This window comes from Dicentrarchus labrax, unplaced genomic scaffold, assembly GCF_905237075.1.
Source record: "Dicentrarchus labrax unplaced genomic scaffold, dlabrax2021, whole genome shotgun sequence".
Taxonomy (NCBI): Eukaryota; Metazoa; Chordata; class Actinopteri; family Moronidae; genus Dicentrarchus; species Dicentrarchus labrax.
In genome coordinates this window covers 9,701,756-9,726,300 of record NW_026136720.1, presented here as the reverse complement: position 1 = coordinate 9,726,300, position 24,545 = coordinate 9,701,756, and the positions used below count along the sequence as shown (strand labels likewise).

General features: G+C 40.5%; 1 protein-coding gene across 1 annotated transcript; it reads right to left on the bottom strand.

Annotated features, from left to right (window-relative positions):
* Nucleotides 1–1,023: 1,023 nt before the first annotated feature.
* On the bottom strand, nt 1,024–24,487 carry polr3b (polymerase (RNA) III (DNA directed) polypeptide B). Its single transcript, XM_051382055.1, has 28 exons — nt 24,362–24,487; nt 23,568–23,600; nt 22,732–22,788; nt 22,579–22,643; nt 22,372–22,447; nt 21,937–22,037; nt 21,635–21,726; nt 21,431–21,548; nt 20,945–21,053; nt 18,976–19,098; nt 15,563–15,679; nt 15,346–15,480; nt 14,006–14,167; nt 13,388–13,588; nt 12,512–12,674; nt 10,697–10,850; nt 10,398–10,472; nt 10,198–10,296; nt 9,971–10,098; nt 8,681–8,890; nt 8,443–8,601; nt 7,274–7,391; nt 7,023–7,165; nt 4,762–4,865; nt 3,467–3,633; nt 2,611–2,724; nt 2,147–2,320; nt 1,024–1,396 (listed from the first exon to the last, which is right to left on the bottom strand). The coding sequence occupies exons 1-28, from the start codon at nt 24,431–24,433 to the stop codon at nt 1,267–1,269; spliced, it is 3,399 nt and encodes a 1,132-aa protein (XP_051238015.1). The 5' UTR covers nt 24,434–24,487; the 3' UTR covers nt 1,024–1,266.
* Nucleotides 24,488–24,545: the final 58 nt, after the last annotated feature.

Sequence of the window (24,545 nt, the reverse complement as noted above, 5' to 3'; positions counted from 1 at the left end):
TCTGATATTTTCCTTCTGCTAAATGCAGATGATTTCCCCCAACAGGCTGACTGTAACAATGAGTCCTTCTTCTCTTTGTGATCTCCCAGAATCCAGATTCTTCAGAACCAGTCAACATATCATGACATTTGCAAGTGCTTACTCACTGTTTTTAGCTTTTTAAATACTATGTGAGGTCAATTTATATTTAATTTCTTGAGAAAATAAAACAATTTGTATTATTACTCTGTTGTTGGGATGTTGATGCTCTGATTTCATGTATTATAATAGGCCAAATAGTTTTAATGTGAGGAGCTGTCAGATTCAGATTATTATTTTCATTATATGCATGTTTGTCAAATCTCAGGTTTTGGAGATTTTATTAGCACATTAACACACCATAAGTGACCCCATAGACCAGGGGTGCCCAATTGTTTTCCCTTGGAGAGCCAAAACTGAAACTTAATGATGGGTCACGGGTCAAAAGCAAACACCTGTTGTGCTGTTGTAAGAGCCCAAGTTCCCTTAATTCACTCTGCCAATCAGCTATGCTCGTATTATGTAAAATATACTACATATTTAAAAGGAGTATTTTTTTACCTCACAATAATTAAAACGGAAATATTATATTATAGTTTGTTTTATTAGCAAATTTTTTTGCAATAAACATCTGACACTTTCAGCTCTTTTACCATCTAATAGTAATGTCTTTTTTTTTTTTTTAAAAGGTTTTTGGGAATTTTGAGAGATCACGGCTGGATTCAATTATTGGAGTGGATTACCTGTAGCTCAACAATGTTTTTGCTTTAAATGCAACGAATAAAGTTCATGATATGTAGCATTAAAACATGCAAAAGCAATGATTTTCTTTTTTTAAGAAACAAAAGAAAAGGGGTGCACACTGTTCATGGACTGCAGCAGTTTGTTCCCCGTGTTGTTATTCGTGTAAATGTTGTGTTTGGATACGAGACCATCGTCGTAAAGTACCTATTTTAATATTGGTAATTAAGTTAGAAGTAATCACATAGTACCACACACAGCAGCTGATTACAAAACAATGGTTTTGTGTTTATTATGTACACATACAAAGAGCATAATGGTGAGAAGGCATCAACATAAATGAGAAACTTCACATTGTTTTGGTTTGTGAACACCAACAAAAATGTCTTCTTTTTTTTTTTAAAGCTTTTAGCCTTTTTACAAAGGAATCAGTTTCCGACTTTGTAAATTAAATCTCTAACTCGAAACCTTTCACTCACACAGACTATGTTTCTGTCCCTGTCCTGGTCAGTCGTTGTAGCGCGACAGTTTGAGTCGCGGGATGATGTTCATGGACTGAAGCTCCTGGAAGAGCAGCTTGCAGGCGTACGGGATACGCAGGGAGGAAACGTGGCAGGAAGACTTACAGTAGTGACACCTGGAAGATAAAAACAAACTGAGAATCAGACTGGAGACAAACCAGGGGACTGATGACTGTACTTTATTCTGTGTCCTGTACTCATCCAGGCGACAGTTTCTAGTCTGCATTATGAGATAAAACATCTTCCAGATCTAAAACTGTTTAAGCAGAAGCACTCATTATGTTGCACAACACTATTAGGAGATGAGGACATCTCTTGAGAACACCTGGGGAAAGTTCTCTCCTAATATTGGATTAATAAACTCTCTGTTTATTGTCCAGCTTCACCTTGTGGTGATCAAGGGCCAGAGATTCAGACTTACAGTAGCCAATGAGAGCCCGGTTACAGTGGGGCTGATGTAGAAATGATAATCCATAAAGATAGATTTTTAACTATTTAAGAAACGTTTTCCTGAAATAGACAACAATAGATAGATTCTTTATTGTCCTTTGTAGGAAATTTGTTGCCACCGTCTGTACATACACATATATACACAACATTACCCCAGGATAGACATCTAAACACAACACAGGTAATTACACATAACGGCTACCGGGGAGTTTTGTTGAGAAATGCTATGGTGTTCGGTACAAAACTTCTGCTCGTTTACAGGCTGTTACATTAAGTTTCTTGCTCTTTCAGTACGTTTTAATACAAACTGGATCATGTGATGACAAAAGTTCTCACATAGATTGTTCCAGGGTGTTTCATACAAAGAGTTAGAGTTTAAAAAGTTTAGCCTGTACACTGGTTTCTAAGAAACTTACCACCCCGAGTATCCCAACAGGCCACACTGTCCGCACACGTCCACCTCAAAGGCGTCACTGGAGATCATGAGGCGCTCCAGCAGTAGCATACTCGCTCCGTAGCCAATCAGACAGTCACGTTCCATCTCTCCCAGACGCAGACCTCCGTCTCTGGAGCGGCCCTCCGTCGGCTGCCTGATAGCAGGACAGACGCATTGGGAAAATACAAACAGGTGAGACAGAGGACAGAAAATAGTTTGTTACGCAAACTGCTTTTAAAGTTCAACTGTTTTACTATTTCTGACAAAAACCCTGACTTGTTTCTGTGTCTCGGATGTAATCGTTGACGCAAAACTACAATTGATAACGTGAGGAAACTGGTGAAGATTAACTGCAGAACATCCGACAGACAACTTCACAAGAAGCATACTACTATCACTAGTGTCATAGAGAACATGTAATTATAATAAGACCACTGATTTTACCTGGTGAGAACAGCTCTGGGGCCTCGGGCTCTGGCGTGCATTTTGTCGAGGACCATGTGCTTCAGTTTCTGATAATACACCGGTCCAAAGTAGATATAAGCCTCCAGAGGTTCCCTTAAGAAAACACAGCAGTCAAATATAGAGATCAAGCTACTACATCAAAATAAATCTGGTCAACACTGAAATACAAAATATTTTTAATACGATACAATAAGAGAAAAATCTTCTCACTTATCCAGTAAAAATACCAAATAGTTCCTGGTTACATCTTCTCATATATGAAGGAGCGGAGGCACCTTTAAACACCATGAGGACGATGGTGCATTCAGGTGACTCTGGAAAGCTCAGACATCCTGCATTTAACAGTTGGCTGCCAAGCTATGTTGTTCAAAATCTAAACCACTATCTTTCCTTTTGGGAGGCAGATTTGAAACAGTAAAGAAAAATAAGAAAAGATAAGTATGAAAGTATGAAAGAAAACAGCCACTAGAAAGTCTCCAAACCCATGAATGTTCACTTATGTGCAGCCCAGATAAACCCATTCCAGTCTGAAGTGAACATGGACATTTTCAGATAAATACTTTTTTATTTCTTGCATTATTAAAAACAAAGTTGCGCTTCAGCTGCCAACTCTTTAATAAAAAGTACAAAGTCTTTCATGAATCTGAAAAAAGGTTTAAATATGTAAGAAATTCTGATTTAATATAGTTTTCTGTCCACACAACCTAGTTTTTGTCAAAAATGCATAAAAAAAACTGAAAACAACCAGTAAGAAAATCCACCTATAAATATGATATGCTTTGGAAAATGTGTGTATGTGAGTTGTTAATGGGATGAGATATTATCTCTTTATTACCCAGTGATTCCTGAAGTGACGTAGTCTTTGCCCTGGTAGTTGTATCCATAACGGATGAGATCCTCACACACATCCTTCACCTTGCTGCCTCCAAAGGCCGTACCGTAGTGAAACCGTCCGTCCAGGACTCCCGCCTTCCCAGCCAGCAGCTCAATCAACTTTCCCACCTGACAGAACCAGACAGAAATGTAACAATGGCTCTGTTCACACCATAAATCCTTTGTGATTTACATTCTCTCCTGGCACCAAATGTTGATATTGTGGGTGAGATTAGATTACACATGTACCCCTCAGGGTGGGACCAGCAGTCTAAGGATGACTGATTTCAACAATTCCACTGAGGTCGCACCCAGAGGACCCCTGACCCCATCACATAAAAGGAAACACCTACTCTCATTTCACTCTCAGGCCACAGAAACATCCTCCCGAGCCAAACATTTCTGAGTCTTTTCCATGACAACCACAGCGAGCAAACACGCTGGCACTGACAACTTCAGCAGTAAAGATCACTCCAGTTTTTACAGTGTATGGGACAAAAAAGCGGGCAGTAACGGGGGCCAAGTTTTCATGTCATTCACATTCAGCAACCATCTTACAGTTCAGATGTATTGTGCGTGTTTGATAAAAAAAACTTCCACACACTGCTACAGGCGGCCGCTTCGCTGGCAGCCGTCTCCGCAGCAACAAATATCTGTTTGTGAACAGTACGATTGCTGCTTGGCGGTGTCAATGGACGTGTGCTCTGGAAGCCAATGATAACCCAGAGAGGAGAGGAGCGGGGATAATGAGGGTTTTGTCTCAGAAGAGAGGACACAAACTTATGAAGAGCGACGGTCAACACAGAGACGGAGGTGATTCAGACTGAACTCGCAGCCAAAAATCACAAATAACAACTGTGTACTAGGTTTTGGATTAGCTGTCAAATAACCAACTTTTCACCAAAACAAGAGTTGATTTGACCTTCCGGACAAACGCTACATGTTACACTCTGACACATTAGTCAATTAAATCATTTGCAACTATTTTGATAATAGTTCATTATTTTTTTAGGCAAATTTAATTCAATTAAACTGAATTTTTTTGGTCAGACAAAAGTCATGAGAAGACGTCATCTTGGGCTGTGGGAAGGTTAAACAGGCATTTTTTTTCCTATATTATAGACCAAACAAACCAATGAATCAAGAACATAATTATGTTATTGATTACTAATGAAAATAATCACAAGTTGCAGCTGTAAACTGAATATATCATCATGGGCTCTGATTTATTGAGAAGAGAGTTGTGAAGAGTCGTACCGTCATTCTGGAGGGATATCCGTGAGGGTTCATGATAATATCTGGACAGATGCCCGAGTCACAGAACGGCATGTCCTCCTGTGGAACGATAAGGCCACAAACACCTGATACACACACAGAGACAGAAAAATAAAAACATATTGAAGTCAGTGCACACATCTGTACACATCGAAGTATGACTGTACTTCTAGAAATTGCACATGAAGCACTTTAAAGTGATTTATCTTCAATTAAAGTTGATTTTTTAGGTAATTTTTCAAGCAAAGTGTTTTTTCCATTTATAATCATTGTAAATCTAAAATATTTGTCAGATGTCACCTTGGACTTGGAGAATTTTTCATGTTACAGACTCAACGATGACTCTAAAATATGATCAAGACATTACAGTAAAAGACAATAACTCATTTGCAGCCCTATCTTTGCCCACGTCTAGTAAAACTTTGTGCTGTGTGTATTGATGCTGGGAGACTTGCAGTGGACCTCTGGCAGAGCATGACATTTCCATACTCATGTGGGCAGACAGGGTCGTCTTTTGATTCACATGACGTTGGGGACGAGCGCCCTGGTCGCCAGGAGTTTAAGTGTGAGTGCAAATGTTTGCAGAGGGGCCGAAGCACTCTTCCCTGGCCAGGGTAAACAGATTGTAGACCCATTTGCAAATGAAAAAAAGAGAAAGAGGGGAGAAGAGAAGGAGAGCAGGAAGTAGAGAAAGGTGCTTAGCCTGACAGGGAGACCGGGATTACACATCCATGACTTTCAGTTCAACTCAGAGGAAGTGGGGGGGGGGGATCAACTGGAGAGGAGAAATTGAATCCGTGCACGTGGGAAAAATTCACTATTAGCCGACCAGTCAGCGACACAGCAGACTGTTGATGCCTTACAGGATGCCGTAACAGGATGTCGACTGAGAACAAGTGCAGCGATTTACTGGAAAGTCATCCAACAGCAGGAAGAAGGTGAAAAGAAAAAGAGAAAAGGCAAGTACGGCAGGGCCAGAAGAAAAAGTAAAAGAGGAAAATAAAAGGCAGTAGAAAAAAAGAGAGTTTGGATATCAGGGTAAAAGTAGGATGAAAGAGGGAAAGAGAGGAGGAGGAATGGAAGTGGAAAATGTAGGAGAAGTTGAACAGAAAGATTACACTAGTTCCCATAGCAGACATCCTCGGTGTTGTTTGTTTTGTGTGAAAGTGAATGATAAAAGAGGCATGAAATCAGCAGAGAAAGGCAAGACAACAGCAAGGGTCCAGAGCCCTCCATCACAGCTCATACAGCTCCACACTGGCGGCTCGCACAATGGGCCCCTACTACTGACAACCCCACCACCTCCTCCCCCACCTCCACAGCTGTGTGTGTGTGTGTGTGTGTGTGTGTGTGTGTGTGTGTGTGTGTGTGTGTGTGTGTGTGTGTGTGTGTGTGTGTGACCGGTAAATAATTAACTTATTCTGCTCTGCTGACCAGGACTTATGAGACTAGTCATGAGTAGCTGGGGGATCTATTGTTGCAGCCAAATTCACTTCTAATAAAATAATAAATACAGGATTCGGTTTAAAATATGTGTGAAAGAAGAAAAATGTGGTGATTTCTACATACAAAAACAACCCAAGTGGAGAAAAAATAATAGGTTTCATGAGCTTTCCTAAATTTTTAAGTAGCTCTGAACACCTCTACATGACTTCAAAGAGCTCTGATTAAAAACTGTCCGTCCATCAATTGCACATCTGGGACTTTCCATCCAGATCTCCTCCGGCTAACCCCCCGGCGACCCCTCTCTCTTCGTCACTATCTGAGACAGAAGACATTGTCCCATCCTGAGCTGACCGCCCAGTGGCCACGGCGTTAATGAGGAGAGTAAATTATGCATGGCGCCAGTTAGCTTTTTGATTAAAACATCATACAAGCCCTCTATAGGGGAGGTGCTGCAAAACAATGGAGGTTGTAAACACTTTTTCTCCAGTAGCAGCAGAATACTGCTGGGGTGTAATAAATTTGCATAGTCTGGCACAGGACAAAGAGCAAATTAATTGAAAAGAGCTCTTGAAAGATGAGGACAGGGGGGCAGTGACAGAGCAACAGCCACTGGGACTTGACTCAACAAATGCTCCAGCACAGAGACGACCAAGTTTTTTTTTTTTGCAGTCATTTACAATCTTTCATGACAGGTTCAAATTCGAGGCTCTAGTGGTGAAGATGAATGCAATCCTGTGTATTGTGCACTTTTAGGTTTGAGCTCATTTTCAAAGAGAAGACAGTGTCAAGGCTGGCACCTTTCTGTCCGTGCCGACTGCTGAACTTGTCTCCTATCTCCGGTCTCCTGGTCTGCCTCAGGAGGATCTTGATGAGGAAGGCATCTTCAGCGTTGGATGAGATCATGACCTTCTCGATGTACGAGTCCGTTGAGCCCTTATAGCTGCAGTGAGAGAATGAGAGAAAAGAAGAAGCTGAACAGGTGAGTCCACAGCGAGGCGACACACGCCATGTTGACGTGGTGTGGTTTTAGGAGCTGAAGTGCTCTCACCTGATGGGCACGTCTCTGTACTGGGGCTGGCCTGGCTGGGTACTGCCCTCCAGTGGTGTCTGGGTGACAGTTGGCATGGACTTGTTCACCAACACCTGCTTGTTCTCCACTCTCTCACCTGTGCCACACACAAGACACATCGCACAGTTTATCACAGTGTTAGGACGGCGTCTCATGTGACTATTATCTGGCAGAAAGAGTCATTTGTGTTCCAGAGAGTTACTTTCTGAAACCTAAAGAGTCTGGATCAGCAGAACAGATGTGCACAGCCTCTTCCTTCATCTCCACTGCATGATTTTGAGTTAAACTTGGTTGTTTTGTTTAAATCCCACACCTGGATGTGTGGCTACCAGTGCAACATCTGTAAATGGAATATTTTATTTCTTTTCAACCTGTTCATTTGTCTCCAATAGCAACCTACCTAGAAAAGTAGCAGCTAAAGTAGCAACAGTATTATGGAAGTCGTATTAAAGTTGTACTAAATTCCCTGATGTTTTACTTCTTGTTCCTACAGTTGGGTGTTTGATCTTCACTGTGCAGGAGGTTTTCAAATTCATCTGCTGAAAGAGGAAAGTTTCTCTGTGCTTTAATGTGGAAATCTTTAACTGTCAAGTACATTTTTGTTTTTAAGGAATCTGGATGCTGCACCATTTGAAGCTGTCAGTATGTGCTGATGAAACTTTCAATTAAAAGTAGGCAAGGCATAAAGTGTATTAGTTAATTCATTGCAACATAATAATGTCCCTCATTGGGTCGTGGTGTGTGTGTGTGTGTGTGTCAACTCAAATTGAAGACATGATAAAGAAGGCCAGAGACTCTGTTAATGCTGTAATGTCAGAGAGATTTAAAAGAGCCCAATAAAACTCCTCCCTCTATCACTTCAGTTTGTTAATGCCGGCCTTCCACCAAATTAAATTTCAAGCGACTTTGCTGTCACAGACAAATTTCCAATGTTGGAATAAAATCATTAAAGTTTTGCTCGAGTTGCGATGCGTTCGCTGGTATTTAGGTTTATTAAGTAATTATATAATTTCACGTGGGGGCTCCAACTCTTATAAAACAATGGAAATCAGTTATAGATGCATCCTGCGGTATTATTAATGACAGTCAGCCACATTTCCTGGAGCAGCAAGGCATGCTGGGTCTCTTCCGGTCCTGCTGGTACTCACCAGGGGAGCAGATCCCGTCAGCATCCAGGATGCTGTGCCTCCAGATGGGCTTTCGTGTTGCAGCATCCAGCATGGGCCCCATCACCTTGTCAAAGGTCTGGTTGGTGTAACGCCGCAGTGTGCACTTGGCATTTTTATAGACAAGGCACCGGCCAAATCCTGAGGGACACATAGAGATTAGGATCTTTAAGAGACTGTGGCCTAAATAGGTTGTCACGTGTTCCCTGTTACCTCTCACCTCTGTCAAGCGACGCTTTGTTGAGGACCAGAGCGTCCTCAATGTCGTAGCCGCTGTAGCTCATCACGGCCACGGTGGCGTTCTGACCAGCAGGCAGCTTCTCAAAGTCAATCAGCTCGATGGTTTTTGTTTTGACCATCGGCCTCTGAGGATACGCCAGCAGGTACATCAGAGTGTCGATACGATTCCTCTGATTGTAGCCAATAGTACCTAGAGGGAGGAGACATGGAGATTAGACGAATGACTTCTGCAATGTCCTGTTACTTGGGTAACTCACCGTTTGAGATGGATCTTACTAGTGTTAACTATGTATTGTACCATTAAATTCCAGTATAAGTGCAGCTTAGAGGCATTTAATGTGTCAGGCCTAGTTAGGACCATCTCAGAGCGGCAGAGTAGAGGAACGGAAAGAGTTATGGCATAAAGCCTGGCCTCCCTGGAAGCCTTGACATTTGTCAGATGCTATTACTTCACAATCAGGCTACAAGCACAAGAGTCCGTGATAATGGGCCCGAGCCACACAACCGGATTTGCACATGTATAGGGCCGAGCCACACAAAACAGACAAGGCAGAGGATATTGGGCCAAATATAGTTCCAGTCTGTGTTTTTGTAATAATGGGGGAGGGGAGGAAGGGATGGATGGAGGTAAAGCGGTGGGGTGGGGTGGGGGGGTTGACCGCGGTGCTTACGAATGTTAGCAGGACCGTTTGGGGAAGTTTTTGGTTACCAAGGAGCTGCGGGTGCGCACTCTGTGGTCTTTCGCAGCTGAGCACACTGACCCCCTGAGCACAGCCAGAGCAGACACAATGAATTGCTAATGACACTCTGGGTGACTGGCAGGGAAAGGGCCTCCGCACACACACAGTACAAAAGGGGACCTACGCAAGCGCCCCATGTTTGATGTCCATGCGCATACACACACTGACACACACATAAGAAAAAAACACTCAATCACACATACAAATGTATTCTGACAAGAAGTAGAGCAGGAGCAGAGTTTTTTGGGGGAGATGAACCAGCAGGCTGCTTGTATCTATAGTGTTTGTTATTCTAATGTCCTTTTGTATGATTTTAACTTGTGCAAATAAAACTCTAAACTCTGAACCAGCAGATTTAGGGGGCTTAAGAATAGTGTTAATGCAAGATTAAATTACTGTCACTATCTGTGTTGGTGTGTATGCATGCACAGAAGTAAACACTGGAGGATGTTTGAGAAAGGATTTGAGATCTTCACAGTTTAAGTCAGTTTTGCCTGCTGACTGAAGCTACCTGCCCAGCTGAGTCTTACCCATGGCCTGCTTGCCCATAGCGCACTGGTATGTGTTCCTGGGTGACTGGTTGTGGTGGGGGTAGGGAATGAGGCCCGCACACACCCCGAGCAGCGTGAAGGGCTCGATCTCCAAGTGTGTTGTGTCTCTACGGAAATAAAAGAGGCAGTGAAACCGGCGTGAATGACTAAAACAAATTCAGAAGAACCTTTTTCCCCTCCCCATCAATGAATAATGTGCCACTCACTTGGAAATCATGTGTTCATAAAGGGCGATCTGACAGTCATTCTCCTCATTGACATCCAGGTACTCCACCAGGCCCTCGTGCAGAAAGTCCTCAAAGTTTCTGGAGTCAAGAAAAGTGTGTTTCAGAAATGATCTACTTACATATCTGCAAACAAATACGCTCTTTAAAATTAAGCAGTTTCTCCTGACTCTCAGCCTCACCTGTAACCCTGTGACAGATCTTCAATGTGTTTGTTTTTCACCATCGGCTGTCCCTTCTTCACTATGATGTACGGCCTGATACAGAGCAACAATACAAAGCAGAACATTGTCAAACTACTAACGAGTCACTTATCTCACATATTCTTTCTGGTTAAACAAGAAAATTCTTAGAAAATAATTTCCACATGAGTAAATGTGTAATACAAAGACCTGTATGTGTAATTCTGGATAACAAAATGTGTCCTCTAGCATTTATTTTTTGTGCCTTGTGCAGAAGGTCCAGGTCCAAACTTCCCCACCTGCAGAGACGACCTCCATCAGAGGAGATGTAGACGCAGCGGTCGGTCAAGTTGGTGGAAATGGACACAAACTCGTTGATAAAACCTGCCCTGCGCATCAGTCTGAAGGTGCTGACCAGCTTATGATGATCTCGAATGACACCAAGAATGTTTCCTGTTGACATAACACAGTCTTTTAGACAAATGGACATAAAGACAGTCTTTAAGACAGATTTTGTTCTGCAACATGTGAGTGAGTCAGTCCTGTAACAGAGTAACAGTTGGACGAGAAGATCGATGTGTCTAATTACTGATTAGTACTGTCATTACTGATCCTGTCATTTGTGTCAGTTTCTGGATGTTGTAATCTGTAGCCAGCGGTCTTTGAGAGTGAACAAACAGATGTTCATTTCCTAGTTTAATAATGATCATGATCATTCCTGATTGTGTTTAAAGGTTTCAACCAATAATTATTTTCATAATAGAATAATCTGTCCACAATTAATCATGTTGTCTATAAAAGTTTGGTTAACATCAGCATATCTCTACCAGTTCTAGCACTAATGCGTACTTGACCTTGTACTCATGTTTTTAATAGATGCAGTCATGTATGAGCGGCTTTTTCTTTTCGTCCGTATGTCTCACCCTGTGTTTCTGCTGTTGTGTTATTTTTTTATTGCTGCTGCTAAAAAATCAATTGCCCCTCAGGGACAAATAAAGGTCTTGAACTGAACTTGGAAATGTCAGAGAGAAGTAAAAAAAAAATGCTCATCACAGTCCAATGTGACGTCTTCAAATTATGAACAACACTCTGAAATACAATATATACACTAATATATTGTATTTCTATCATATAAAATCATTAGTCGACAATAAGAACGGCAGCCCTTTAATTTTTTTTCCTGATGATCTTAGGAATTCCTCAACCATTATAGTTTTTAAATCCAGACTTAAAACTCTGTTATTCTCAAGCCCACGGTTTTATTATTACTGTGCTTTTACTATTCAAATGTATTTATTTGTATTCTTATGTTTTGTCCTACTTTTAGATAGATCTATCTCTTTTTATTATGCTTTCTATAATTCTATTGTTTAAATGTGTTTTAACTTTGAATTGTGTTGTTTTATCTTTTGCTTTCAACTACATTGTACAGCACATTGAATCTACCTTTGTTTATGAAACATACTTTATAACTGCCTTTCTTTTTGTCAATCGCCTAAAGGATCAAAAAGTTGCAGCAGATAATATGACTACTTTTGGGTTAAACTGTGACTCAAAACCTCTCCCATCCACAAACTTTAATGCACAGAAAGAGGAAGAGCGTGCGTATACAGTAGAGTAACTCTGAACCTCCACAGCTGGTGAAAGCAGAGCTCAAACTGCCTGCAGGGGTTTGTTCATATCAAGTCTGACAGACAAATGACTGGAGAACAGAGGAGACACTGTGCTCTGCCTCTGTGTGAGGGCACATTTGCAGTGAAGGGCTTTGACACCTGCTGCTACAAACTAATTAAATGGTATGGCAGCTAATATAATTTGACAGTTATCAGTGGCGAGACAAACATATACAGTAATTAAGGGGCCAAGTTCTGACTCAAGAATAATACCTACTGCTGCCATGAAATTAATGACTTATCAGCCTCCCTGCAAAATACAAAATTGTCTTCTGTAAACTAAACAGAATATTTTCCCTTCATGTTCATAAGCAACGCATTCAAAACAGGGAGGATTAGACTTTCTTTTCAAGTGATCTAAGGCAACAGAGTTGTGTTAATTCCAGTGTTAATTCCCTCTGTGTTTATTTATTAAGCTCTACTACTGCGGAGGAGTTTTACCGTTGAGGAAGACGAGGAAGACGCTCGGGTAGGAGAGCTCCTCTCCGCACAGGAGGTTGACGTCCTCTACTCCCAGGTTGAAGGCCAGTTTGATGATCGGACCGTCCTCCATGTCGGTGGTGATGTGGGTCATCAGAGCCAGGTTCTTCACCAGACCACAAGCCTACAAACCAGAACGATATAAACCATGTACAGATATTTTCAGAAGGTTATGCTTCTTTGTGTCGAGTAATGCAGCACCGCAGGTCTTTGTGAAAGTCATATTAGCTTTCTAAGCTCTCTCTCTCTCTCTCTCTCTCTCTCTTTCTTTCTTTCTTTCTGAGTGTAGTCTAGAACCAGGATACGGGTAAAGCTGTGTTTTTATCTAAGAAAATGCTGCTTTAATGTTAACACATAAATAATAAATAAATAAATATATAATAATAATAAAGTCAATTAACAAATGCACTGGTATTACGACACCTTCAAGCTTTTTTGATATTTATATTTCTGAAGGGTCATGAAACCATATTACAATCCAACGATGTTACTTGTTAGTCAACAGAGAGCAGAGAGTTTCATATTACGTTGTTAAATCACATTAACTGAAATGAAACACTGAGTTTTAATCAATTTAGAGAGAGGAAGACCTTGTTTTTCTACAAGGTCCAGTCAAATCACTGTCGGGTAATCGGTTATCATCACAGCGTAAATTAAACTGAGAATAATCAAGAAATAACTTTGTATACAAATGCTTGAGGGCATCAGGCTCTGTTACATGAATGCTTTCAGCATTTAGCAGACATTCAACGTGGAGACCTGTTGGTACGTCATTAATATAACCTCCTCAAAAGGGCAGCAGTAACAGGTCAGGTGCGGCTGCTGCAGCTCACTCACCTCTCCTTCAGGGGTGTCAGACGGACACAGCATGCCCCACTGTGACGGCTGCAGGGAGCGCGGCCCGCTGACCTTCCTGGTCTTCTCGAACTGAGAGGAGATCCTGGTCATCATGCCAAGAGCCGAAATGTAGGAGAGACGAGACAGGACCTGAGTGACACCCTGACGGTCCATCTTGAATCTTTTCAGAGACCAGTTTCCCTGTGGACAGAAATGTCTTTATTACCCTGCTTATTAATACATTTTCATGAACAAAAAGTGAACTCAAAACATGTAGGATTATTATATTAGTCAGGCTTAAACTGCTGCTTTCAAAGCTTTTTGATTGAAGGAGTATGTATCAATATCCACCTGTAACATCACACTGCTGTGATTGTACAGTGTTGCTGAACCGCCTCAAAAATAGGCCCAGGTCACCTAAAATTCTTTGGATTCATTCAACGATTCAGCCACCAGAGTCAGAAACAATGGTGATATGTAGAGGTGTGTGGTCTCAGCTCAGATGATGCCGGTTTTAATATAGATTATTTAAAAAAGTTCCAGTGTGTTACAGGCCAGATGTTTGTTGGAATAAGGATTCAAATCAGGTTCCTCCACAGGAGACTTGCACACACTCACTGTGGATATGGCATTGACCATGCCGTTGGTGATCTGGTCCTGCCGCATGTGCTTCACCACATCAAACTGAGCTGCTCGCTGCTTGGGGATGATCTGGTCAGCGATTTTCTTCAGTTCAGAGTTGAACTTCTTAAAGAGATCTTCAAACAGCAGAGACAGGAGCTAGAAGGAAAAGAGAGAAAGACTTTGGTTAAGAAGGTTTTTTTATAGATATGATTCACTTGTCAAGTCTCCAAACTATATGTGGAGTAAGAACAATCAGTCGTCACTGTGTCTTCACACAGTCTCTCAGATGTCCTTGCACCCTAAAATCTGTCTCCAATCAGTGCTGATGTGCTTTTACAGTCTGATTTAATAACCAGGTGTGCCAGCACACTGATAAGCCTGACCTGGCCTCAATCCCAGGTCCATGTCCTCCACCGCCAGGCCTACAGGAGGCAACCTCTATCACAACCCCCACCCACCCTGTGCATTAGCATACATCAAAACAAACAGGCAGCGCTGCTTAAAATTAATAAAGAAATTAAGCTTCCGTTGCGCAGCCAGGCCAATTAGTTGAATGTCAGGGAACCATAATTGGAGAGTGAGGAGATTGCTGCCGTTGTTAATGTGTAAGCCCCCTATTGAAAGAGGGCTCTGTGGCCCCCCCTCCCTCCCATCTCCTGCTCCTTATACAGAGCAGGTTGGGGGGGAAATTAAAGGCCTTAAGACAGCAGTAATTACATTATCAGAGCCGGGCCTGCGGATTAGCTCAATCGCTCCAGTCAAGGCAGCAATTCTATTGTCACGGTGCTGAAAAATCCCCATGCTTCCACAGCCTCTGGATTTTGGTGCCACCGCATATCTCTCCTGACAAAGCCAGGCTGAAATACAGGGGGAGTGGAGGAGGGAGGGGGGGGGGGTGAAAACAAAACAGGGGAAAACAAAGCTGAAGGAAAATAATGAGAGTCTTATTAAAAGAAGGAGGCAAAAACAAAGATGCAGGTGAGAGATCAGGGTTGGAGCAATGCTGTGATCCATTCGCACTAAAGCATGCGAGCATTATTGGTACTTTTCTATGCGTGTGTTATTAATAAGCATCAAGCCTGTTTAGTTTTCTAGAGGCTCCATGAGGAAAGAAAAGGTAGTAAACACCTTTCAGTTGACAGAAATGATTAAACACACTGTTCAACGGGGGGGGGGGGCTTTTGAACTGAACTCTGGCTCATTCATTTATGTTCCTGTTGCTCAGTTGTTCATGCTTCGTGTTTGTGACACGTAATGGCTGAATGGCGGATTAAATACGGCATCGTACGAGCAGTAAATGAGACCACATGGAGGACAGGTGCGTACAGGCTTACCTGTCCGGCCAACTCGAGACGTTTGTTGCCATAGTAATCTCTGTCGTCCACCTTGTTGGCCCCTTGAGCCAGGATCACTCTCCGCACCATCACAGCCAGGTAAATACACTTCGCCCGAAAGTTAAACTCTTTGACCTACAGACAGAATACGAATGATTAGACGTTGTGGAATATACTTGAGTGTAATCCCCGATTATTGTCTCGTCAGTTAACGTACAGGAACGTGTGTGAGGATAAGAGACGCCAAAAGCTCTCTGGCCTCCTCCATCTTGGTCTTCTTGGGACCTCCCCACATGCGCTGTCTCCGCACTTTATTCCCGAGGTACCTGAGAGCCTGAAACACAGAGCGGAAGATACAGCAGCAGTCAGAGAGAGAGAGCAGTCAACAGGATATTTGGGGTTGGGAGGGTTACTTTAAAAATGTAATCTGATACAAATTACCTGTTAAAACAAAATAATCTGATTACTTTGTTACTTTTGGATCACCTCAACGCCAAATTTGCAAATGACAATGTAACTTTAGAAAAGAAAATGGAAATCAAGATGATTAGCATCAAAAATGTGTCCTCTGCTCAGTGTATTAAAAGAAACTTAAAACTGTAATTCTGTTAATAATCCCCATGTTTACTAAATGCAACTGTAATCTGATTACGTCTTTCTGATTACGCAACTCAGTTAAATATAATCTGTTACTCCACAAGCCTAGATACTGGTACCAATGTGATACCCGACGTTTAAAATGTACCAAACAATCATTGGATTACTCAGTTTGGGGAATATTAACATTTTACTACAAACTTTTGTTAGAATATCTGCAAAAAGCAAACAATCAATCCAACCTCTGGTCAACGAGGACCTTTACAAGAACATCAACAAAAAACTAAAAAAAAGAAGATTCATAACTGAAAATGGAAGAGAGGGGGGAGGGGATGTGGGATGATCATCTTCAGCATCAAGTGTCAAAGACTTTATGTGATCCTGATACAGTTCAAGACCTCCTTGATCCAACCTTCAAACTCTAACCAGTAAAGTAGTGAAAGCCAAGACAAAGACACACAGACGTCATCAAAACATCGCTGTAAATGGATCGAGGGGATTATTACATCATTTGCATTTTGCAGAGTTTTAAATATTTTACTTCAATTATTGGAGACAAAACCAGAACATAAACATATTTAACCCTTTTATTACACTCAAATAAAATATGTCGAACACCTTGATGCATCAGTGTTGAATTAACAACTTTATAAAATATGATCTCAAGTTAGATTTAGTTTACATTAACGGATTTGATGCAAACTCTCGACATTTTGTCCTGTTTTTGACACCAGACAGTAGAAAAGTGACAGATAATGAGGAGAAAGAGAGGAGGGAGGAAATGCAACAAATGTCAAACAGGGGACGTTGTGATTACGTGGTCAGTCTTAAACAACTCATACAGCAGGACGCCGCGCAACTTTTGATACTCGAACAACTTGATTTGGTATTAAAGAGATATTGAGGGTTCGTTACCCAGCTGTGGTCGATAGTTAAATTAGAAATGTATTATATATTATCAACTGCTGCATTTAAAGGTTTTTTGGTGTAAGCTGATGTCATTGTAAATGTATATGTGCAGAATTTTCAAGAGAAGGAGAAAATGTATCCGGTTGTGGGAGGTCAAGTGAATCACAAAGGGCAACACACACACACACACACACACACACACACACACACACACACACACACACACACCCTGACTCAGTGTGCCTTTGGAGCCTCTACAGATCTACAGAAATGTCAAAGGTTAATGAGGCTGAGGCCTTAAAGACCACCCACTCTGTCCACCATGATAAAACCATAAATATATATAACATGTGTAGCCATTAATATCCCATGGACAACTGTTACGAAAAAACAAGTTAATGTCGAATTCAGAGAAATTAAAAAAACATATTAATTGATGAAATTCTGTGTCTTTCAATCTGATGTCTAAGTATATATGACTGGGGAAAAAATGACAGTCAAAATTTGGTTGGGGCAGATTACTGATCATAATCTGATAACAATGTTTCTTAAGCCTTATCTGCCTTTAATTATATAGATTTAGGCGTCATTGTGCACAATACAATGACCCAATGAATACCATGAAAAGACATCATGGAGGCTGGCAGACAGAGGAACATGAGGGCTGCGGCGACCGGTTGCTAGGAAGCAAATATGGCCTCATCAATGCATCAGTGGTTCGTCTAACAACATAATCTTTATGAAAAACAAATTGGCCGATTGCATTCATCTGTAGATGTCAAAGAAAACACGCGGGCCTCCTGAATAACCCATGAAAAGCATTACTTAACTGGCTGGTAAGACAAAACCTTAGTCGTCTGATGACAGAGAGACAAAGAAAAATACCTTCTGTTGACAGGCAGGAGCCGCTTGTTTCTGTGTCTGAACAACAACATCCTGCTCCTCAGACAAAGTTAATGGGCATATTAGGGCGGACTGATAATTCAATCTCCTCCTTTATTGACTTTCAGCAGAATCACACTGTAATGATACGTTATCAATCTACAAATGTGTTAATTATTCTGAACAAGCATGATTTCTCTGACGTTTTTTGTTTCAAAAACTTGAGTTTCTTCTTATTTGATTCATAAAAGAGGAACATTAATCTGTTGAGTTTTTTTTTTTAAAATGTCCTTAATATTTTAACACTTGAGATAAATATGTAGTCCGTTAGCTTAGCTTAGCACAAAGACTGGAAACGGGGGGAAACCGTTAGCCTGGCTCTTATCTAATGGTAACAAAATCACCATCTCTAAAGTTCACTAATTAACTTGTCACTTCTTGTTTGTTTAATATGAACAAAATCAAAAAGAGTAAATAAAAAAACAACAGGTTTTGGTTTTTCGGGGGGTTATGTGACTTCCTGAGTTTTGTCGTGACAGTGAGGTTGCCGAGCAACCAGCGGAGACTCCAATTAGTGAGCTGGCAGGTGGATTTTCTTACTGTTGGACAGAGCCAGGCGAGCTGTTTCCGGGTTTCCAGTCAAAGTGGGAGTGACAAGGGTCAAAACTGATGCAGGCAGAGATATAGTGAAGTTTAACACCTGTACAGGTGAGGTTTCAAAAACACTGGATCCTACATTTCCCACAATGCAACAAATTGCATCTATTTACTAAACCCTCCCCTGATTATTTTCTCCTCCTCTTTTGTTTAAAGTGATTTTTTTTTCTAACTGAATATCGTAAGTTCTGTTTCAACTCACACAAGTTTTAATTTAATCATACAGTTTTAATTTTTGCACTTGAATTCTATTGTGTCTTTTCTTTTTTTGTCTTCTAATTTCTATGCAGACTTATTTTTGCATTATCATTTATCATCATTACCAGGTTCATTTCCACCCTTTGATGTATGTTGTTTAAAACAGAATGAGCCATTGAGGCTTCCATGTTTTGATACAGTGACTACATTATTCACATCGTCTTCCAGATGAGAAGATACGTAAAGCTCCCACCTGAGGCTAAGTAGGATTCCCTTTGACAAGTAAATGACTTTTATGTGTAAAATCAGCTGTGTATTCCTTTAATTTGTATTAATGATTCGAACCACAACACCTCCCGCTCTGGCACACATGAACCACTGGGGTACCTGAGTCTGTGTGAAGATCTGGGCTTTCTGACACTCCTCCAGGCTCGGGGCGAAGCTGGCCATGACGTGCTCCTCCGTACCGATCATCTGCACGATCTCCTGGTCGCTCTCGACGCCCATACCCTGAGTGAACAACGGGCAGAGAGTGTGTGACGAGAAAGTGTGTACTGAACTAAAATAAAAGACCAATTTAAATATTTATCTATGCAGCCACATAAAGACTTTATATTTGATGTAAAATGACATTTTGTAACTAGGAACTGGAACAAGAGGTGAGCCAGGAGGCGTGAGGAGGAGACGTGTGTATACAAGGAGGGAGAGGTGAACTGGGAGTCATAAGGTTGTCTGACATTTGCTTATGGAAATGTGAAGCTGTGGGAACGAATCCGTCTGTCCCACACTGGATCGGAGGTTGTTTCTGCAGGATATACAAGCGCACAGCAAACAGAAGCGAGCACGCTAACGGCGTTCTGCGGATAATAACTTCAGCTCCAAAATGCTTGACGCTCACAAGTTGACATGTTTGGAGAGATTTGTCCTCAGAGGGGAGAGAAGTTAATGAAGCCACCTGGTTAACTGACATTTTCATTGAGAGCAAAGGGCGACGCATGAAAATGAATCTGAGGAAGAATTAATGAAACTATAAACATTAACTAAACACTAACCCGCAGCAAAACCTCTCACTAAACACATGTATTGTTATAATATTGTGTGAAATTATCTATCACAGACAGTTCCCAGGGGTAAAACAGAGTGAAATATAAGTTTAATTCAATCAGATAAACTGGAAATAAACAGAAGTTTTTGCTTCATCCTCTGGGGCGTCAACATAAAACACAGCGTCCTCCAAAATCCTCTAGCTGTGTTGTAGCACCCCCTACTGGGTGCATAGTGTCACTCAGATATCTGGGTGTGACACTGGATGATGAACTGACAAGGAAATCTCATATAGCACATTTAAAACAAAAGTAAAAATAAAATAAATGCAAGTTTTTATGTTGTTAGATTGCAATGAAATGCAAATTCTGTACTGCTGCACTTATTTTGCCATATTTTAGCAATTGTGTGGAAGTGTGGGGCAACATGTAAGTGAGCAACATAAAACTATTGTTTGTAAGACAGAAAAGAGACGTAAGAATTATTCATTAAGTGGATTTAATGGAACTTGAATTACCGACATAATTTGTTATATAAAGGGCAAAAAGTATCACCAGAATTATTGCTTGTTCTTAGTTAAGAGGAAGGGAACACGTAAGGAAATTTAACTTTAAGTATCAGTATACACAGACTTCTTTAAAGCAGGTGTCTATTTCAGTAGTTACAGTCAAGCTGTGTGATTATCTGTGGAATTATTGGTAAATGGACCTTTCAAAGCGCTTTTACACAACGTGCCACATTCGCCTTTTCACACAGCGATGGCAAAACCCATCGAACAGAAACTAACTCATTCATTCACATACACACACCGATGACACGGCATCAGGAGCAACTTGGGGTTCAGTATCTTGCTCAAGGATACTTCCGACACGTGGCGGGAGGAGCCGGGGATCGAACCCCCCGGTTTTTTTTTTGTTGGGGGTAAATTGTGTGTTTCTCTAAAAATTTTTTTAGTTTTTAAAAATTTTTTCCCCTCAAAAAAAAAAAAAAACCATAAATATTTAAGTTGTCAGGTAAGTTAGTAAGAATATGAATTATTGTGTATGATCCTTGATTCTCTTTGCTTCTCATGTTACTGTAAGTACTGGTTGTTAATGGGCAGATCATATTTTCCATGGTTTATTTATGATTTGATTAAGGGGCAGGATAGATAAGAAGTTTCTTCTCCCTACTCCTCTTCAGTCACAGCATGTGTAAATAGATTTCTGATTGTGAATCGCCTCATTTTTCTCTAATGTTTTGTATTAATTAGAAAAACTAATAAAAACAGAATTTAAAAACAGGATGAAATCATCATCAGCAACTCTTTTACCTTAAATATGATGGCAATGGGGGCGTCCTCTGACAGCGTGTTGTGTCTCAGGTAGAATCTGCCTTGTTTGACAATCATATTAGTTCTGCTTTTCTTCTCGTGAGTGGAGCTGGAGTTGAAGACAAGGTTTTTTTAAATACAGATCAGAGCAGATGAAGAAACAGAAGGTTTGACAAAGAAAGTGAATTATTTCACAACAAATATGGGAACTACAAACTAAAGTAATATATAATATATAAATCTAATCTGTATTGTAACTGCACCAAGAGGCAGACTCAAGTATTAAACGGTACCACAGTATATTTTATTTATTTAATTGAGCTCCTTTTACTTAGACTGACACCGATATTATCTGTTTTTGTGCAGGTTGTGCGTTTTACTAGCTATAAATCCACAAAAAAACAGTATTTGCTAGTAATAATTTAATTAAAATCCCTTTTGTTAATCACACTGGATTAATGTTTAGGGGAGATGTTGTTACTGTACCTGGTAACCGAGGCTCCAACTGCACCCTTCCTGTCCTGCTCCACTATGATTCGATTCTTGGACAGCTGCTCCTGGATCAAGATGACTTTCTCCTGGCCTTTAACGATGAAATAACCCCCTGTGAAGAAACACAAGACGGTGCATATAAATCACACAAATGATCTGATAATAATTATACTGTGTTATTGATCTCATTCTGATTACCGGGATCCAGAGGACATTCATTGAGTTTTGAAAACTCCATGGGCGTCTTTCCTGTGAGAACACAGTTTGAGCTCCTCAGCATGATCGGCATCCTGGGAAAATACAGTTAAATACATTAATAATAACAAGAGAGTGTATGAATAAGACTTTATATGTAACATTATACTGTGTCTGAACGCTTTAGAGGAGCTTGAAGGAGGAGTGCAGCATTTATTGGTAGTAAAGGTGGAATATGTCAGATCCATGATGATGAAATGGTAAAGTTTTGACTATGTGACGCTGTAAGAGACAAACTATGACACCTTCCGATGGGCAGCGCGTTGCGGATGATTCTCTGACTGCCACGAGTGTACTCGATGTCCACTGTGATGGGCGCCGAGTACGTCATGTCCCTGAGACGACACTGTGGAGACAAACAGGAACGATGAGCATCTGACATTTTAATCAGAATTATAACCGACCATCATACTGAATGTTTCTAGATCAAGTTCGTCTGATCAACTACTCAAACAGAGAAAATTCACACATTTAATGAGCTGAAACCATCAAATATTTGACTTTTATTTGGTATTTTTGCTTCCTCAAATTATATATATTATATTATATTATATTATATTATATAAGTATTACCAATTAATTGTCTCTAATAAAAAAAACTAAATATGCTGAACTAAAGACAAACTTTACCGCCAACAATGGTTCATATTCTTTAATACCACACAACACAATAATCTCACCTCATGAGGAGACACTGGTCTGGTTACGTTGAAGCTTTCTTCAACATCCGGCATGCCAACGTAGATATTGAGGTATCTGGACAAATAACAAACAAATTTTAATATTTCTGAACTCAGAACTGAATCTAGAAGCCGTAACGTGTCTGCGGCTCATCAGTGTTCGACTGCTGCTGGTGGACACAGTTAAAGACGGTTCATGTGACTTACTTGAGGTACCACATGGGATCTGCATCGCTCGTGATCTTCTCGTTCGCTTTCATAATTTTCTTTATCTGGGAAAAAAACAAGACATTCGTATTTTGATAAAGACGAGGCAGAAACAGCCGTAACACAGCGAAGGTCACGTCGGAGAAGTTTTACCTCCACGTTGATGAAATAGTTGAAGGAGTCGATGTGCTGCTTCACCAGCCCTTTCACCTGGACAGCAGATTGAACAACAGGTTATAATGTTTGTGGTGTATATTGTGCTGAAAACAGTCCGATTAGACTTCTTTAATTACTAATTTAATTGAATTATTGATCCCACACTGGGGGAAAGTCACTTGTTACAGCAGCTCCAGATGTAACACAGCAGATAAGAATAAAGGAAATATACATTAAATAACCAAATAAAACAGAAAAATACAAGATATCAAGCAAAAAAGTAGAATTATGGTTGTATGTAGAAACTATATACAGTATTTAGTAGTTTATTTTGTGTTTATTACTTATATACATTACTGGGTGTTCGATGCAATTGTAGGCAAGGTTGCAGATCAATAACCAGGACTGTTCCAAGGCAACATCAGATTTCAATATGATCATTTTTGCATTGATATGATGAAGTTTCTTGTATTCTGAAGCATTTAATTCACTAAATTAAAAGAAAAACAGACTCTCTCGTCTGACTTTATCATCCATAAACATTTTCTTTAATATAATATTCATAGATATGTTTCAATTAGCGTATAATCACCTGGATTTAGGAATTATTATGTTTTTGTTACTCTAGATTGGGCCGTTCTCATTCCCAGGTTATCGAATACAGACGCGAGTGGTGTTCAGTTAGTAGCAATCTGAAACTTCCCCGCTGGAAGACACTAAATCGTACACACCGGCCCTTTAATATCCCGATATAAAACTACATGTACAGTGATAGTGGATTTATTTATAAGGAGTAAAATGTGCAGCAGGTGGAGGAAGGTGTGTTCAGTTACCTTCAGGAACGCTGGTAACAGTTTCCATTTCTCCTGTTAAAAGGAAAAGAAGGAAAAACACATCAGTCTCTTTTAGGATTGTTGATAACAAGCAGTTTTAAATATATATTTTACTTTTGACTTTTTCTTTGAACAATAAAACAAACAGCGGACATAAAGCACCCAGTACATTCACACACAACAGAGGATTGTTGCCAGTTGACAGCAGCAAAAATACATAAATAAAGAAACCAACAACACAAAAATAAAACAAATAAGTTTGCACAGATAAAAGGCAACATATCAGCTCATTAAATAAACAGTTAGGGCTCATTAAACATTGTAACTTCAGGAAACACTTCCAGTTTTAATAATATATATATATTTTAACTGAAACAACGTCTTTTAATGGGAGTAAAGAACCTTTTGTCCTCTCCAAATATTCCCATATTACAGTCTGGCTGAATGTTTGGAAACCCAGTTAAATATGTGACACCAGAAACTACCTGAGTGCTGCACAGTGTCATCCATCACACAGATATTAAGTTTAGTTTTAGAGCAACTGTAGCTAATTTAATGGGTTTAACAACTTTCTGCTGCGGATAAATGTGAATAAATGTAAATAAATGTGAATAAATGTGACTCAAACCAGAAGAAAGCGACCCACTGTCTGCAGTCTGGGTTCACACATCCCTCCACACTGTCTGTGTGCTGTTAGCATTGTTAGCTCCTCTGCACTCGTGGTGTGAGACTTTTGTATTTCTGGATAAACTAGAATAAAAAAAAAGAATAAAAATAAAACAGAATAAAATCACCTCTACTGTGTTAACAGGAGCCGCCAACTCCCGAGGAGACAAGTCACAGAACTCCCCTCCGAGCAGCGCCATAGTGAACACTTCAGTGTGTGTGCATGCTGTCAGTGTTGTTGTTGGGGCGTCGGAAGTGTGTTCCTCTGTAAAATGTCCGTGCGGGCGGAACTACATAATGTGTTCCGATTTT